Raw genomic sequence first — 18,337 nt, 5'->3', positions numbered from 1 at the left:
ATTTCTGGTTTTAATGTTGTTATGAAAATTAGTGATCTAGGATCTTCATAAAGTCTGTTGCACTGTAACAACTGTAGTCTATAATTCCCAGCCAGAATAGTTATTTGCATTGACATTAAAAGGAAATAACGCAATATGAACATTTTAAAAGAAAAATGAAAACTTAGAGGCGTTTGCATCTGAACTCTTCATATGCAATCATGTAATCCATAAAATATTTAACTACATTCTGATTATGAGCTTTTTAAAGCATAACATAATCTAATTACAAGTAGTGTATGTGATTTTTGGAATCTGATTATGTAATATAACATGTAATCATTTACTTCCCAGCACTGGCTGCAGCTCATAAAAAGGTGTCATGTTCCTTTAAATATGGTGTGTAGTTTGTAGATCACTTACACAATCCAAAATCAACAACAAAATGGATATCAGACAGCAATACTACAAACAGCATTTGATCTCAAATTATCAAACAAACCTTCAATTAGGTGACTGGACATACACAAAAAATGTGGCAATAAAACGCCTCAGATTTCCGATCTCGGAACACAAGCGTAAATTCCTACTTTCAAACCCTCAAAGTCATACACGAAGGCCTGAGGCAATGTGAGCTGCTTTTCCATATCAGTCCTTGAGCCTAGTAAACACTAGAAGAGTGTGCGTTCCCCTTTAAGAGGCCCCCACCGTTCCCAACGCGGCGGGAGGCAGAGCGCATTCCTGGAACAGCGCGAGAGGGGAGGAAAAAAAATCACCAGCGACCTGTTTCAAGTCCCCCCAATAGAAACTGTGCCTGATTTGTGGCCAATGTTGGAGATGTAAAAAAAAAACGGAGAGAGGGTGAGGGGGAGGGAAAACACTAAAGGGGGTAGCTATGGAGATAGAGCGTTTTCCTGGCTGCTTTCTTTGACAGGTGTTGAGTGGGGTAAAAGTCTTAAAACAGAATCCAGCATGTACGCCAAAGGTAAAGGAGCTGTCGTCCCTTCTGATAGTCAAGCGAGAGAAAGTAAGTGAATCGCGCGCGCTAAAAACAGTCGCGCTTTGCTTATTACGGACTCGCAACTTTCTAAAACTGCGCGTGCTCATGTTTAAAGGTGTATTTAGTGCGAACTGGCGCTCTGGAGTGATCGTCCAGAAGTCTTCCTAACTTTATAGCCGGTTGTAGCACTTTAATGTGTTGAGTTGCCCGTGCAATTTCGATTTTATTTAAGTTTGGGTGCGCACGTAAACACTTGAACCAGTGCATCCAGTCTGAGGGATGTTGCATGCTCGCATCTCTCGTTTTTAAGCTTGTGAGTCTTTTGCATCAACATTACATGCCGTGCATCTGTTGTGTAAGAGTTACATTGCTGGATAAACGCATCCGAGTCTTTTTTATTTTTATTGGACGTTTTTGTTCACGTTGGGGAGGTGTTTAGTCGCCATTCGTGTTTGTTTGCGCTCGTTTATTTCTTATTTAATACTATTTGTATCTCATCGCGTGTGTATTTGCACGTTTTGGCTTCAAAGCTAACTGATAAATAAGTTATTTTAGTTATCCCGACTCGTATCCCCCGATTATTTTAATATGTTGTGTTTTGTTGAAGCGCAAAGTAACGTTAGCGGTTGTTTTTTTTTTAATGAGAACTAGTTTTGCTGACTTTTACTGTAATATTTTATTGTAGTACATCACCATGTGATCTTTCCACTGCTGTGTACAATCTGTTGCCATTGAAACCACCTTACAACCCTTAAATGTAATAAAGTGACCTGCAATATTCATAAATCTGTCATATGGGGGTCGAAGGTTACTGTGTCAGGCTTGGAGACCATGATAGGAGTGTCTGAGATGTTTGTGGAGATGTTACACACTTTGGAAGGAAGAATGCTAGGAAATATAGATGGTCCTAGTTAAACTGCATGAGAAGACTGCGAATATGTTGTATGGGAGAGATCAGCATCCAAGAGAAATTGCTTCCAAGAGTGTTTTTGTATGGAAGTTCTGGAAGAAAGTGCAATTGGCCAGGTTTCTCAGACTTGATATTTTCGTCGTTCAGATGTTTGATTGCCAATTTGAAAGTATTAATTTCAGTGTCATGGAGTAGTTTTTGTTTAAAAAGCTTCCAAAAAGTTTGCAACGTCAACAGTTTGCACACAAACAAGGTGTACACTGCCATTAATGGACTGAAATGGTCATTTCGACTCTTAACATCCTCAAACACAGGTTGTTCAAGGATGTAGACGGCCCCTCATGTGTTGGTGCCGTGGGCACCGCATTAACACCGCAGGTTACCGTTTCACGTGTTGTATTCAGAGAAGATGTGTTGTGACCACAGAGGCTTTGTTCTGTTGCTGGACGTTAATACATTTGTCGCCATTGTCAAGCAAAGGTGTCATTAACCTTAAGCAGCTGATTTAGGTTTTTAGGTTTAGGATGCACTCACCAAGTTAGACATCATTCATTGGCGTCCTTGGCAAGTTTGTTAAAAGTGAACTTGGGAGGACTCTGTCAAGTTTATTGCAGCATTGTTGACTTTTGATTAGTTCTGAATAGATTTCAAAGCTCCGGTTCATCAGAGTTTAGCATCCACAGATTCGATCTAAATCAGTTGGAATGCCACAAGAAATTGCGCTGTGTTTTTTTTTTTTGGAGTGAAAACCGATTCTGATCTAGATCTCCATCTCTTGTTTTCCCCCAACATCTTGAGCACTTCTCCGGCTTCCCTGAGTTTATTGGTGTGTCTAAGAGGCAGCGAGTAGGTCTGAAATGCATGGTTTTGATTTCATCCAGATGGTTCAGCCTCCTTCATAGAGGTGTTTTCAGCCACATATAAAGGGAATCAAGCATGCACACAGAAACAGGACGTTGTTCTTATGAAGAGAGTCTGATTTGCTCTGTTTTGGATAAACGTTGTGCTCCGACATGGATGAGAATCAATTAATTTTCCGCCTTGTATAGCTGGATGCATTGCTTTTTAAGTTTACTTTGAAGAGAGATGTTCTCTGTAATTATTTAGGGGCATATTTAATGATCGCTCTCAGTTGTAACGCGGAAATGTCTGTTTTGTGCGCGCGTGTTTGGAAATCTTTTCTAAAAGAGCGTTCGCTCCGCTTTCATCGGAATAATTGAGATGGATTGCCTCATGAAAGTTTATCAACATTTTTTATTTAGCACTATTGCTTTGCTGAATTCTTCTGTCAATCTTTGGTTATTATGAATGAAAGATCAGCTAAATTGGGTTAAAAAAGTACAAGGATGTGGAACAAGGCCACACCAACAATATTATGACAGCACTTTTCATGATGTCAGTGGAATGGCAGGCCACTTGTGATTGGTTTGCAAATCATTTATTGATATAAACGTCTGTTGTGTCACTCAGTTTGCCCATGTTGCACTTATTTTATATATAGTTTGTTCGAATAGTTTTTTCTTCTGATATATTTCTGGTTAAATTATTAATTTCAACAGAATATTTGCTCAAAACTGCAGGGATGCACTTTAAAATAATTCTATATGTGCCATTTTTTTTTATTGTTATCTGCAGATTGTATATTTATTTACATTTTTTTTTACTGTTTTTCGTCTAGCAGTCATGTAATGTTAATTTTCAAAATCAGTAATAATTTGTGATTTAATAACATTGTTAATTGCAATTTTTAGAAAACATCAGTAACCCTAACCCAATAGAAATTGTTTTTAGCTTATTGATAACAGTCCAAATTTTTTAATCATTGCATCCCAATAATTTAGCAGTTTTGCATATGTTAGCATGGATGGTTTGCTTGACATTTACTGAAAATAAAATAGTGTAGAAGCAATTAATAACAGCCTAATTAATAACAAATAATTTGGCAATTAACACTGACTTAAATAGGAAATTTTGATGTATAAAGACTGAAATTGTGAATTCTTGTAAAACATACATTCATAATCTTTGTTTTATTTATAATTTTGGAAAATCCATTTTTTTTTTTACAGTGTGCAATCATTCTCCAAAAACTACTCATACTCGTAAAAACTCATACAAAATATGACCCAGACTACACGTATATAGATTTCTGAGTGGCTTTTGTCAAATTTGGGTCCTGAAGCAAACTAAAGCTCCTATGATGCATAATATGCCTTAAAACTTCTCCTCTACCACCTTTTCAGCTCTCCTCACATGCTGTTCGTCTTCACACGAGACCCTGCAGTTAAATTATTGAAATGGAGACAGCAAAGTTCATTTGTTAACTGTCTGCGCTTAAGCTAGCTAAACTTGGCTCTGCCTTTTTTTATGCATAAACGGAGTCTTGACTGGGAGCCTCGGGCGAGATGTCAAGATGTATTCTCAGGTTAAGTCAGGAGATCTCATCATGATGTGACTGGACACACAGTCAGCCGCCATGCCTGAATGGCAGAGCAAAAGCAGAACCTCGTCAGATATTCCTGTCCATCATCGGCCTATTGACATCCACGCTGCCGTCCGTATGCCGCTGTCAAGGTCTAAATTATCCCTTCTACGCTGCTCTCAGAAGCAGGCGTGTGAAAACGATATCCCTCGACTGGTCTTACAGAGTCATTAATCTAAATATTAAGTCAATAGGTCTGCCTTCTTATTGCACCCCTAGCTGTTGTATTGCATGAGGATTAGTCGAGCGCACACCGAGCATCTCAGCCTGTTGATCCTTTTCCTCCTGCGGTCTCACTATTAGTTGAAATACCGATATGTTCCTCTGTCAGTATGACAAAAAGTGTTCCCTGAAGCCCATTGTAGGTGAAGTCCTTCTCAATAATGCATCAGGTCTAGAGCAGGAACCCATCATCAACCTGCAGAAGCTCCTCAGATCATCCAGAGCTTACGATGAAAATTTCATCTGGCCACTCGTGGGAATCTCCGTTTGATCCCTCTCAACGCAAGTTGGGTTCATATGAACTGCGTCTAGAGGTCAGGTTTTCAACAAACCAACAGATGTGAGCTTTGCATGCAAACTGTATCATTGACATTGACCAATTGGGTACATAAAAAATTGTTGACTAGTCTTAAGGCCTATTCACACCAAGATGAGAACTATCACAGGAATGATAAAGTTTTCAAAATCATTCCAATTCTATGAGAAAAGAGAAGTTCACACTACAACTATAACAATAATGGCATTGCAGAACAATGTTGCTGGAATCACTTTCAGATAAATATTTTTTTAGCTGATGAACGATAAATACAATGAAAAGCTTGAGCATTTAATATGGCAGACAACAAAACTGCAGTGAGCATATAATAAACAAGACATCTGTTGGTGTTGATGCTAATTTAGCTATCGTTATAATTATCATTCTTAACATTAGGGATGCACGATCATGATTTTTCATGGGCAATTCCGATACCGATTTTTTTTTACAAGCAAATTGACCGATTCCGATACCGATTTCCGATTTTTAAATTTTTTTTTATCTTTAAGCTACAAACAAGAAAGAAGGAAAGTGTGCATAAACAAGATGTTTATTTGGTATTTAATAGGCCATCTGAAATTAATGGCAGTAACTGCACAGTAAGTAGCCTACATTCAGTACAAACATAGATGGTACAGACATCAGCATTTAGCTTTTGTTTTTGAATTGGGTTGAAACTACATAGAACTGGCCTTAAATTAAAAGATTAAATGTAACCATGTAAAATTAAAGGCAATAACTGCATAGTTCTACAGTCCAAACAACACAATCAACACACATTCGATAAGAGGTTTATTAATCAGCATTCAGTATTTGGTTTTAAATTTAAAACAAGGTCTTTGCCAGTGAAACTAAATAAAAGTATGCTATATAAATATTATTCCAAAGTGAAAAATAAATAACTATTGTCTCAAGTTAAAAAAATATAGATGTGAATCACTAACCTAAAAAATTTTAATTGGATGAATGAAACACTTTTTTTTCAGTGTGCTACAGCAGGTGATTTTAAAATCAAACTCAGTCGATATAACTTTAAGGTAAAATAAAAATAAACGTGTCATAAAACGGACGTTTACTTCTGGCTTTTCAAACATGTATGCAAGTTCTACTTTATAAAAAAATCCAACACGAGAGAAGTTGAGCTGAACATTCTTCACTGTCTCCGCTTGTGCAGGGGGCGCGGACAGGTACAGATACACTCGCATAGCTTCAGTGAGCAGGAAAGGGACTCTTATTTTTTGCAGTTCGCTTCCTGCTGTCTGTGCCTCTTCCTCAGATGTGTAGCTCTGCACTTCCAGTACTGAACGGCTGCCCATGTCCTGTGCACAGATTTCGAAATACTTCCACACAAATGGCATAGTGAATGATTACAATGTCTGTGTACGTGGGGGCACTTCCTGAAAAATCGGTCGAAAAAAGAGCAAAAACCGGCTGATTGCCGATCGCGTACTTTAAGCAAAAATCATCCGGTTCCGATTTATGACCGGTCAACTGGTGCATCCCTACTTAACATTGGACATCAAAAATGCTGTGTAAACAATACTGACTGTTGATGTCAATATAGTTACTATTATTGTTATCGCTCTTTATCATTTTAAAAAAATCTCAAATTTAATGCAGCAAGTGACAAAACTGCAGTGCATGCTTATAATAAACAGAATCTTAGCTTTTTGGTGTGGCCGCTAATATAGTTTTTCGTTATAGTTATGGTTCTTAAAACGCTTGAGCATTAAAAGTGGCAGCCGACAAAACTGCAGTGTGCACTTCTAATAAACAGTGTTATTGTCTGTTGATGTAGATGCTAATAGAGTCATCGTTCTTGTTATTGTTTTAAGAATTTAACAAAACAACAGTGCATGCTTATAATGAACAGAATGTTATCAATGGTGGTGTGGACCCAAAAAGAGTTTCGTTCGTAAAAGCTTGAGCATTTTAAGTGGCAGCCAACAAAATCGTAGAGTGCTCTTGTAGTAAACAATGTTATTGTCTGTTAATGTGAAATGCCAAGTTATCGTTCTTAAAAACCTAGACTAGAGATTTTAAAGCAGCCTGCATCAAGACTATTATCGTCTATTTGTGTGGATGCAAATATAGTATCATTATAGTTTTTGTTTTTTTTACTTCTTCATATTTTACGATTAATCGGTTTATGTACTTATTTTAGTTTTGCCCATTTTTTCCCCAAGTAAATAATTAATAAAAGGTCTTTATCATTCAACATAGACTTTTTAGAGATTTTAACCATTTTGCATTGTCATATCCTCATCAAAAATATACCTGGAGTTGTGTTTTATTATGTGTTAGTAATCCTATGTTGAACTCTTCTGCAATAAAAACACTGACCCATACGTACTCTAGCAAATTTCGCAAGGAGATTTCAAATAATTTTTCACCATGGCAGTCCTCAGGGCTTCTAAAGTAGTTTAACATCCTGAACAAAGCTTATTAAGGAATCTTTCAGAATACATTTTCACAAAGAATAAGAATAAAGCAGAATAAGATTGCAGTACATTGCATTTTATTATGATTTTCCTGTAAACACACCGCTTATACCTGGGAAACAGCTTTATAGCTTATGCTGTGAAATTGTAAACAATCCTTCGAATAAAGTGCCAGTGGCATGAAACCTGAATACTTTTAATGTTTAAAATACATTTCCTCTCTCATTCAGTCATAATTAGGCTGCAAGACTGAATTATGAACTGGTAAACGACAAACTGATTACAGATCATGTTTGTAAAGCTTTAAATGTTAACTGTTAAAAAGCAATGTTAACAGCTTTTTCTTTTTCGAGCTTACTCCACTGCTGTCTGCCTCGGTCATCTTGCTAAATGCTGCAGTGACCGCAGAGATGCTGTTCGGGAAGCACGTGACATAAAACAAGGCCAGCTATTGGCTATTCGCTACTTCTCCTTATGTACTGGCCGAGTAAAACCTTCGGTGGCTCATTACTGCCACACATTGGTCACCGAAGATTTAAAATATGCACGAAATGAGCCGCTTACGACAAATAAAAGTAATTTAGCAACTAATCGATGACTAAATTAGTTGACAACCATTTTAATAATCGATTTTAATAGATTAAATCTATTAGTTGTTTCAGCTCTATTGTTTTTTATTATGATAATGAACAGGCTGCTTTCCAAGGTAGCAAATCTAACTGCAAAGCACTAACTGTAAATTCAGAATAAAACCAAATCTTTGTGCTTTTGTAATATAAGCCAAAAGAAAAATCGAATGCCGCTTTCTACCGTCTATTTTCGCGCTTTTTTTTAATTAAGTAAATATATATTTCTCATGTAGGCCTATATATATATAATGCATAAATAGGCCTATATGAGAAATGTATTTTTATAGCCTAGTTTTATGTTTTTCTCTGCTCGCAGAAGCAATGCAGGTGGGTAATGTGATATGATGATCATGTGAATCCTCATGTTCTGTTGTTTGCTGCTTTTTACACATGGATGTAAAATTAATTCCTGGGAAACAAATATTAATATTTTAACGGGTCAAAGACACTTATCCTTTCTAATTTAATTAAATTCTAATTAAAAATAATCTTGTCGGTTAACTGATAATAATCGTTAATGAGCGTCGGTTAGGATAAATAACCGAAATGAACATCCCTACTTCTGTCACATTGTGGGAAGAACCTGCGCAGATGTTCTTTGTTTTTAAGAAATATGAAGTATGACATGAGTTCCGCACCATACTTAAGTGTTAAAAATAAGTCCGCATGATAAATTGAATGCGCTTCTTGTAAGTAAAGCTGGTTCTGTGATTAGTAGTAAATCTCCAGCACATGCTTTCAGATGAATCAGAATTTACTACACAGAGACGCAGTTCACTGACAAGTGTGAAGTAAATGCTTTGTAGTAAATTCTGATTCATCTGAAAGCATGTGCTGGAGATTTACTTCTAATCTCAGAACCCACTTTACTTACAAGATGCACATGATAAATGCATGCGTGATTTATCGTGCAGCCCTAGTTAAAAATGACCGTAATTAAATTGGAAACGAAACTCTGACATCTTTTCCTGCGTTGCACAAAAGTACAACTTTGTTGACAGCTGTATATATACTTGAGGGGAGCTCTTAAAATCAGTACGTCTGATGAAACACCAAGAAATAATTCACACATTTGAGGGGAAAATGAGTCCTTGGTATTTGATCTTTAAAGCTGTTTTCCTGGAGATGCTCTTTAAATAGTAATGGGGAGTGTTGTATGTGGACAGATAATGCATTTTTGTTAGGGCTGTCAATTTTTTACATTTTCAATGTAATAAGATTGCGAATAAGATCATTAAAATGCCCAACATGAAGAAATTGACACTTGATTATTTTTATATTAGTTTAATATACACTACAAAGTGTCTCTTAGAAACATTGATTGAGTTACTATGACTGTTTGAGACCTCCATATTCATTTATTAATGTGTTGGAGTAAATATGCATTTTCTTTTGTCTTTTTTTTTGTTGTTGTCTGTGCTAATTTTTACATTTATGTTTGTTTAACTAATTCAATCAAATAAATTTTCAACTGCACCAGATTAGTTGCTTAATTGAAAGCCCTATTTTTTATGTTTAATGAAGGCTTCTTGTAATTGTATCATCAATTTCTGAATGCGCTATGAGGAATCCATGTTCTGAGTTCATGCATGTTCTTTACTGATATTTACTTTAATTACTCAGGTGAAAAAAGATAAAAAAAGAAAAGCAGGTTTTATTTTATTAAAGAATATATTTGCAGTTTATATAGTACTATGTTTGTTTATGTATTATAATATTAATATGCTATTAAACGTATACATACTAGCATTCAATATATATTTTTTTATATTTTAACAGATTTTACTCCAGAGAATATTATAATTTTATTATTATTATTATTATTATTATTATTATTATCATCAATGTTGAAAACAGTTTATACTTTTTTGTGGAAACCATACTTTCTTTTTTTCAGGATTTATTGATTTAATAGATTCATTCAACATTCAACAAAACTGCATTTATTTGAAAAATACATTATTTTTTGCGTTACAAAAGTGACGTTACTGTCAATTATGATCAGTTCAATATATCCTTATTGAATAAAAAGTTTTCATTAAAAAAAAAAATGTAAGGATTAATAAAAAATAAAAAAAAACTTTTGAGTGGTAGTGCACTTTTTTTTTTTTCTGTAGTATCAATTGATATAGAGAATTCTTACATTTTTACTTTTACCGATATTGACTTGGCCAGACTTTAGTGTCAGAAATGAATGCTCTTTACCTCAAATCTCAGATTTCAACCAATAATTCCCAGCCTGCATTTCCAAGAGTGCTTTGTGACTGAGCTTCCGTGAGGTTTCGACATGCACTGAAATGAATTGCTGTAAAATGTTTGCTTGTCCATCTAAAATGGTAGAACCAGTGGAATTGCATTTTTCTCACTTGAAGTTTGGGGCAACCCCAAATACACAATTTAAAGACTTAATCTCCCACAAGTCCTCTTAGATTTACATGGTCTTTCTCCTCTTTTTGTCTTGCAGGTTAGCTTTATATGTGTATGAGTACTTGCTGCATGTTGGCGCACAGAAATCAGCACAGACCTTCCTGTCAGAGGTAAGTGGTATCGCATAATCAACTTTACCAAGCAAACAATTGTTGTTGTGTAGTCAGAAAAAGCCAACATTAAAAGAATAAAATCCCCCAAAAGATGGGGTGGGGGGTTCAACATTTTTAAACCCAAAAAAGTTCATCCATCCATCATAAAAGTGATCCACATGGCCGGGTGTGTATATAAGCCTTATAAAGGGAAGCGATGCGGTTTAAAAAATTTTTTTTATCCATATTTAAAACTTTTCCATAATCTCTAGCTCCTGCTAACTGCTGTACACACGTTCACGAGAGAGTGACGTTCCAGCGGATGATGTAGGCATAGCATAAGCTCTGGTGAGAATATGCTAGTCTCCCTAGAAAAAAGTTTCTTGTTGGCTTATATTGAAATCCTCCAACATTTTTCTTTACAAATCCTCATTTAGGGCTCTATGATTTCCGCGATGTGGAAACCACAGACGGAATCGTTGAATCCTGTCATACCAATGGAATTCACAGTTTAACGCAGAATGTCACAGAATTTGTAATTAATCAAATGTAGGTCATTACACTTACATCAAATCGCGATATGGATTAGTATCTGTAAATGTAAATGTTGAGTTGCAAAAGTCTATTTAAATATGAATCCTGCTTGTTCTGTGAGTCTTTGTTAATGTTTCATTTACTACACACACACTGAAGCATGCATGGGGCTCGCGGTTAATTGTTTTAAAATGTATTTAGTCAACACTTGTAGTATACCTGAACCAATCTTTCGTACACTACTACACTCAAGTGTACTACAAGTGGTAGCTAAATACATTTTTAAAATACTGAGTTAGTATGTTAAAAGTGCATTTTAGTTCATATCCATGGTGTCTCAAAATAGCACAGTTGAGTACCATTAGATGATCTTAAGTTTATCTTAAGATATACTAAAGTATAATTTTTAGTATATTTAGTACAAAATTAGTGTGCGGAAATAGAGCACTTTTAAGTACATTATGGAAGTGTACTTGTTTTTCACCCGGGTCGCTTCGCTTCAGAAGGCCTTTATTAACCCCCGTGTGGAGCACTTTTTATGAGGGATGGATGCACTTTATTGGACTTCTAAATCTCGACCAGCATTCACTTCCATTATAAAGCAGGGAAGAGCCTGGACATTATTTAATATAACTCCGATTGTATTCATCTTAACGAAGAAAGTCATATACACTTACAATGACTTGAGGGTGAGTAAATCATGGTGTAACTTTCATTTTGGGTTAACTTTTCCTTTAATTCTAGGCAGGTTTGAGGCAAGAAATTAATAATTTTTTGGTTAAAATAAAGGGTATTAGTCATAATGACAAATCAGTTCCAATTACTGTGTTTTAGCAAATGTTAACTGTTGGCTTTAGCTTTACTTTTACAGAAATATTAACATCAATGTTTTCTCTAAACATTGTAGTTTCTAATTACAACACTCTTAAAGCTTATAGACTACTTTTAGCAACAGACTTCTTTATCTGAACTCTAATATCTGATATTGTTTCTCCAAAGCATCCTGCATTCAGCTGCTAAAACATTGAAAGGTCTTGATCAATAAATGGAAGTGTCATTGCTATGATATTATCCAATGTGCCACCTATGATAGTGTTTCTAAAAATCAGTTTGGCGCCACTGAGGGGGTGCGATCACAGCATGAACATTTGTGCGGCTACTACTAGCATGATAAAGTGGATTGTCGTTGCAGTTTTGTGAAGCGGTGGAGCTTCTGCTGTAGATGATGTCAGTGCTTTTCTCACTATATGAACATTATATGACGCTTGAGTACACTACATGTCTGGAGTGGAGGTGATGCCACCACTTCTCTTCAGAACCGCTCTCAAACACGACTGCATGTTAAAAGTATGATTTAACATTGGCCTCTGTGGAAATAGGTGCAGTTGGTTTGTAATATACTCTCGATCTGCTGTGATTCTCTCTATTCAGGACGATCGTGACTTGTAGAATATTGGTTTGTCGTCTTTTAAAAAAGAAGTTATACAAACTTTGTTAGCCTATACTTGAATTGAATGAAGAAGCTAGTTTGTGTGGAACCCGAATTTGTCGCATTTTTAAAGGTTTTACCAACCTGCGGGTTTGAAAGCCATCACAAATTGTGTTCATTGTGTTTTATGTTGAAAGTCATTCATAGTTGTTAGAAGCAGGTGTCATCCATTCAGCTTTTCAGTTGATGATTTGAATGAATATGGAAGCTGTTTTTGACAATCTGTTTGTAGTTATAAAGATGTGTAAATGTTAATTGTTTGACATTATAAGACATTAAAAAGATTGTGTAACTCTTCTTTAGTGCTTCAGGACCTTTACAGATTGTGAACTTTTCAAATGTTATCATCTATCTTATTGCATTTGCCGTGGTCCTCTGGTACCTGCTGTGTTTGTTTATGTGGGTATCATTAATCGCTCACAGTGGACTTTCAAATATGCCTCATGTTTTTAAATGTTTTGCTCAAAGTTTGACAAAGATGAAGCACTGTGTTAAAGTCTGGCTTTGTGCTTGTGAGAACCTTCTGGGATCTTGATCCAGACAGACTTTAGCCAGTGTAAGGTGGCACAATACAGAAATATTTAAAAAAGAACTTCCTTAAAAACTCCGATTTTATTTTTTTTAATTCGATTTCCAATTTTCCCCCCTACTTAAGGAAAGCAATAAGTACAAACAGCACACAACTTAAAGTAAATTTTGCTTTTATTTAATCAAAAGTAGGGCTGCTCCGATCGCGATCGGCCGATCGTTAATGCGCATCTCGTCAGTAAAGCCGGTTTTCTAATCAGTGGTAAATTCCATCTGGTGCGTGATTTCACATCGAGCAGCTGTTACTACACAGAGCCGTTTGTTAACTGAGAAGATGCGCAAATAAACGCTGAAAATAAACGCTCAGTTATGGCTCCTGCTCGATGTGAAATCATGCACCTGATGGAATTTACCGCTGATTAGAAAACCGGCTTTACTGACGAGATGCGCATTAATGATCGGCCGATCGTGATCGGAGCAGCCATAATCAAAAGCAAGACAAATGTAACCCCCATTTTCATATTCGGCTGGTGCTGCTGCTTTTGACTGCGATGGGCTTTAGGCAGCGTGGGGTCTCTTGCTCCACGTCTGTCGCAGCTAACCCATACCAGTTCCAAACAACAGATGATTTTATTCCTTTCTTGGGAACAAACTTCCAACTCTCACCGGTAGCCATGTTGTCGCTTGCTGTTTCGTTGTGTGCTATGATGTTGTTGTTGTCACTTGCCATACTGCCATGTGAAACTAATGCTACGTAAGCTCCGGGGAGCCAAAAATGCGCCATTACACAAAAACTCGATTTACTTATTTTTTAAATCGCCTGTCACAAAAAATTCGAATTAATTCATTCAATCGATTTTTCGCCCAGGCCTACATTTTACAGATTTCAGAATCTGGACAACTCCATATGTTGAGTGAGATTCATGAAATATGGCTTTTAATATATTTACTCACTATTATTTCATTCTATACTTCATCTTTAAGTCAAATCCAAATAAGATTTTTAACAATAAATCATTTTTATTATTATATCTTATTGTAGTTTAATTAAAATGAATACTGATGAAAACAAAACATAACTCTTCAAGTAAATACTTCTGAACTTTTTTACAAAAAATAAAGAGTACTGTAACCTTGGAAATGTATCGTCCTTTTTAAATATAAATAGATATTAATATATCGATTTTACCTTGATCATTTTAGTCTGTAATAGTGCACTGATTAATAATAACACACATTTATTTAAATATGAACAATAATTCTACAGCATTAATTTAACCTTAGTTAAGATTACAAATGGACTCTTGTAAAGTGTCCATAATTGGTAATATTTTTTGCTATGTACGTCATTCTAAAGTACTGTCAAACCCTACACTTAAGCCTTTGTTATACTTTACGCGTGAGCAATCCAGACACGTACACGTACATTGCTGACGCGGACTACTTGTATTTATACTACCGAAAGTGTGCGCTGATGGTCCGCTCCGCAACAAACATATGAACAAACAATTGCTCAGTATTATTGCACATCTGGCTGTCTTTATATTGTTTTATCGATGGATTGTACAGGTTCGAATATGGGTTTCTTCACACAGCCTGCGCATGTGCAATTGATGCTTTTGAAGCCTACTGTTACAAAAAATGGGAGGCACGCAGATGTCCGCTCAGAGCCTTTCCCATGATGATTTTTACGTCACTCCTACCATAGCAGACACTCGCAGAATCGCCCATGCGGAAAGTATAACACAGGCTTTAGATATAGTTTTTTTCCTTAAAAATACATTTTAAATATCCTCACGTTAACCGCAAAATAACTTACAGAGGCTGTTCATTTGTTTACTCAGGTATTGATGACAAAATTGGGGTATCAATCCAACCCAAAAGCACAGTTTTAGAAAGGCAAATTCTGCAACTTAGGCCATATATGCATGCACAATTAGACTGTACACCATAAGTAAATATCAATGAGTCAACAAGTAAATAGATGGCTATGTTTACCAATGTTTAAGGTGTCAACACGCATGCCGTCGACAGTTGTCATTACCTCCATTGCTATTCAATTAGGCGAACACTCGTCAGATCTCAAAACCTTAGTGCAAGAACACTTGTACACCACAGGGGAGGTCTTTCAGCCCAGGCAGGTACACCGCAGGAGGACGCACCTGTGCATTGAATCTTAATGAGGGAGCAGTCACCTGCTTGTTCCCTTTGCCACCTCACAATTACTGCTGAAACTCCCTCTACTTACACCTCGGACCTCAAGGGTCTGCACAGCTCTGCACTGATCAGCACAAACACACACATGCTTTAAAACACTGTTAATCAGTCCCTTACATCAGGGAGACGCAAAATAATGCACATCAGCTTTTTGGGTGCAAAGTTACGGACAGGGCATGTTATAAAATCAATATGTCTGCTTGGAAAAGTACCATCCATTACAGTGGTAGGCTGAGTAGATGTAATCTGTGAAGAGAGAGTGAACGTGACCTGATTTGGTGCAGAAAATCACCATTAGGTAATACTTGATATGGTGCGTTAGTCATATATATTATACTTTAGAGGTTGGTTTGGATGTGAGTCACAATTAAGGATTGAATGTTTCAATTTTGTCTGTAATTTATAGTTTTAAGTTGCTCGGTAACCCCCATTTGAAGCACCAATTATACAATACTTCCAGACAAGTTTTTTTGGCCATTACATAACAATTAAATTGTTTCTGAGCATCTTTTTTTAACCTTAAAAATATACCAAGGTGTCCATATATCATTTAGAAATGTGCCAGTAAGTCTAAACCCTAAACCAGTGAGCCCTAATTATAGGGCTTCTTTAGGACTAACTTTTCAGCTAGTTGTTATGGTAAAACAATAACTAAACGGTTTGTGTTTATCCCTAGACTGGAATGATTGGCCTGCTAAACCGAAAGAGCTTTTCTGTAGTTCATGCCTTCTGAACCTGCTCTGGTCACACTTGACCTCTTTTTCTCTGTCTGTTTCCATGTTTTTAGATTCGATGGGAAAAAAACATCACATTAGGAGAGCCTCCTGGATTCCTGCACTCATGGTGGTGGTATGTATCGATTTTGTAACTCAAAACCCCTAACATTCTCTGATGATATGGCCATGCTAGCTGTTAGCAACAGTAGAGGAGTCTAAATGAAAGCTGGTCCATTATTTTTGGAAGTAGATGTCTCCTTATTACAGTTACATTTGTAAGTTGCTGTACAGCATTAAGCCCATGTTATACACCGATGTTAGAGTAAAATGACTGCGTGAAATGCTATGGAACGATTTGAAGACTGATTGTTGATTTCGAGACAAGTACTTGTATTGCAATCCATTCAATAAGGTCCAATATTCACAAGCCTGTTGAAACAATCAGGATTCTTGCTTTTCCAGCAAATTTCCCTTGGTCAGCCAAAAGAGAACCCAGACTCAGATAGCGGACCAGCTTCTTTTTTTTTTTTTTTGCTAATAAAAAACATGTTTAAACTAGTGGACTAGCTACACTAGCAAGAAGCTAGCTTGGACTAGCTTGGAAATTCATGATGATCTAAGCTTATTGTTAGCTCCCTATTTTCCAGGAGTTTTTTTTTTTTTTTGTCCTCTGGTAATTTTTTCAGGAGACTCATTTTTCATATTTTGTCTGTTGAACTATCGAGCCCAAGATACACAACAGTACAACCAATCAAACAGACTGTAAACCAATCCATTGCAGCCTTTTTTCACTGGATCCAAAGGAAATATGGTGTCTATCCTGAGTTGGGTCCTTTAGAGACTCTCATGTTTGTCTGGAATTCACGTTATGTTCTTAGCTTACACAAAAATAAGATCCGTGCGTGTAGATCAGGTTCACAGAGAGCAGTGTTTTCATTTATCACACTCAACTTATTCTCCATCTTGGATTACTGGCTCCCCTCTGTGAGATTATTAGGAGTCTAGTAGGTTTTGGAGGGTCCTTGTATGGTGTTGACACTATTGGAGAAGCGTCTGTCTGGAGCTATAACACGTAGAGGCGGGGTTTAAGGAACTCGGAGGGGCTACAAAGTACCGCCCTCCCCACCAACCCCCCTCCCCCAAACAAAAGGGCCAGATGGTAAGGGAAAGCCAACCCCTCCCCCCTGTACATACCCCCACCAACCTTTGTCTGTAGGCCTGTCCTTTGTTTGCGGAAGAACCCTCAAACGGATTAACTCCTTGCATTCCAGTCTTCTTTGTGTTAAACAGCCAAATCTCCTTCTCCACTACCCCCACCTTTGCATTCTCTTCCCTTCTGTCTAAGGCGGTTTCCTGTTGTAACCGGGTTTGAATGGTAGGACCAGGCTCTGGGGTGGGGTAAAGTTTGGTGAGCGGGGCAGTCATCCACATCTGTTGTAAGGCAAGCAAGGGGTTGGGGGTGGTGGTTTTATTTGAGGTGCAGGTGTGGGGAAAAAAGAAAAGGAAAAAAAAGGACATCCATTTGCGATTTATCTTATGCATAGATTTGTTTAATCAATGTCTGGTAAGAAAGGAGACAGTCGAGTTTACTTTCAGATGGCCTAAAGCTGACATCCTTCTTTGTCATTGGTAGAGATGAGAGAAAAGCCACACAGAAGTGTTCACGTCCAATACACTCATTTAACGTTAACCGTGTTAACGCAGGAAACAAAAAAATATGGTTGTGTGCATATAAAGTTGACCTGGATGTGAATTAAAACGGGTACAACTCAACGTCTTTTAAACAATTCATCTTACTTTATAATCTTTCTCCTCTAACACAGTCCAAAAAGACTTCCTGCAAATGAAAAAGCAGCTGATTTACATCTTATATTGATTAACTCTTAGGTCAAGTCATGTTTTACAATATTGCCTTGATGCCGAGAGCAAAAGAAACGTGGGTTAGCAAATGTACGTAAAGCATTTATTTTATATTGTTTGGTGACATCTTTGTGTCGTTGCATGGACGTTGTACAGTGTTCTAACAAGTGCTTTCTATGCCGTACTTCTGATGTGTTGCAGAATGTTTTTAAAATCAAGACAAAATCAAAATCTAGTCTTAAAGTAAATAATTTGTCTAAAACTGCCAAATGGCTATTTAGGCATAGTTTTCACCAACTCTCATTCATTTTAAAAGGGTAAGCTCCCACGCCATCTAATTACTTCCTCCTACATATTTGTTTCTTGCTGTATATACTCAAAATATGTCACATTGAGGTACTAGAAGTAATTTTTCTGAGATGTTGTCTTATATTATCTTTTATCAAAAGGAAAAAAATGTTGAGACGTGGTTTTTGGGGAGGTGTACATGTACGG

General features: G+C 36.7%; 1 protein-coding gene across 1 annotated transcript in view; it reads left to right on the top strand.

The window, feature by feature from the left end:
• Positions 1-807: 807 nt before the first annotated feature.
• The window catches only part of LOC113070299 (single-stranded DNA-binding protein 3-like), a 60,491-nt gene continuing 42,961 nt past the window's right edge, over positions 808-18,337 (top strand). The window contains exons 1-3 of the mRNA XM_026243540.1: positions 808-1,010; positions 10,444-10,516; positions 16,054-16,115. Coding sequence (XP_026099325.1) covers positions 952-1,010; positions 10,444-10,516; positions 16,054-16,115 — 194 coding nt within the window. The 5' untranslated portion in view covers positions 808-951. The remainder of the gene's footprint in view (positions 1,011-10,443; positions 10,517-16,053; positions 16,116-18,337) is intronic.

Source organism: Carassius auratus, unplaced genomic scaffold (assembly GCF_003368295.1).
Source record: "Carassius auratus strain Wakin unplaced genomic scaffold, ASM336829v1 scaf_tig00003710, whole genome shotgun sequence".
Taxonomy (NCBI): Eukaryota; Metazoa; Chordata; class Actinopteri; order Cypriniformes; family Cyprinidae; genus Carassius; species Carassius auratus.
Note: the sequence above shows the minus strand (reverse complement) of the source record. Positions and strands in the feature narration are given on the sequence as shown.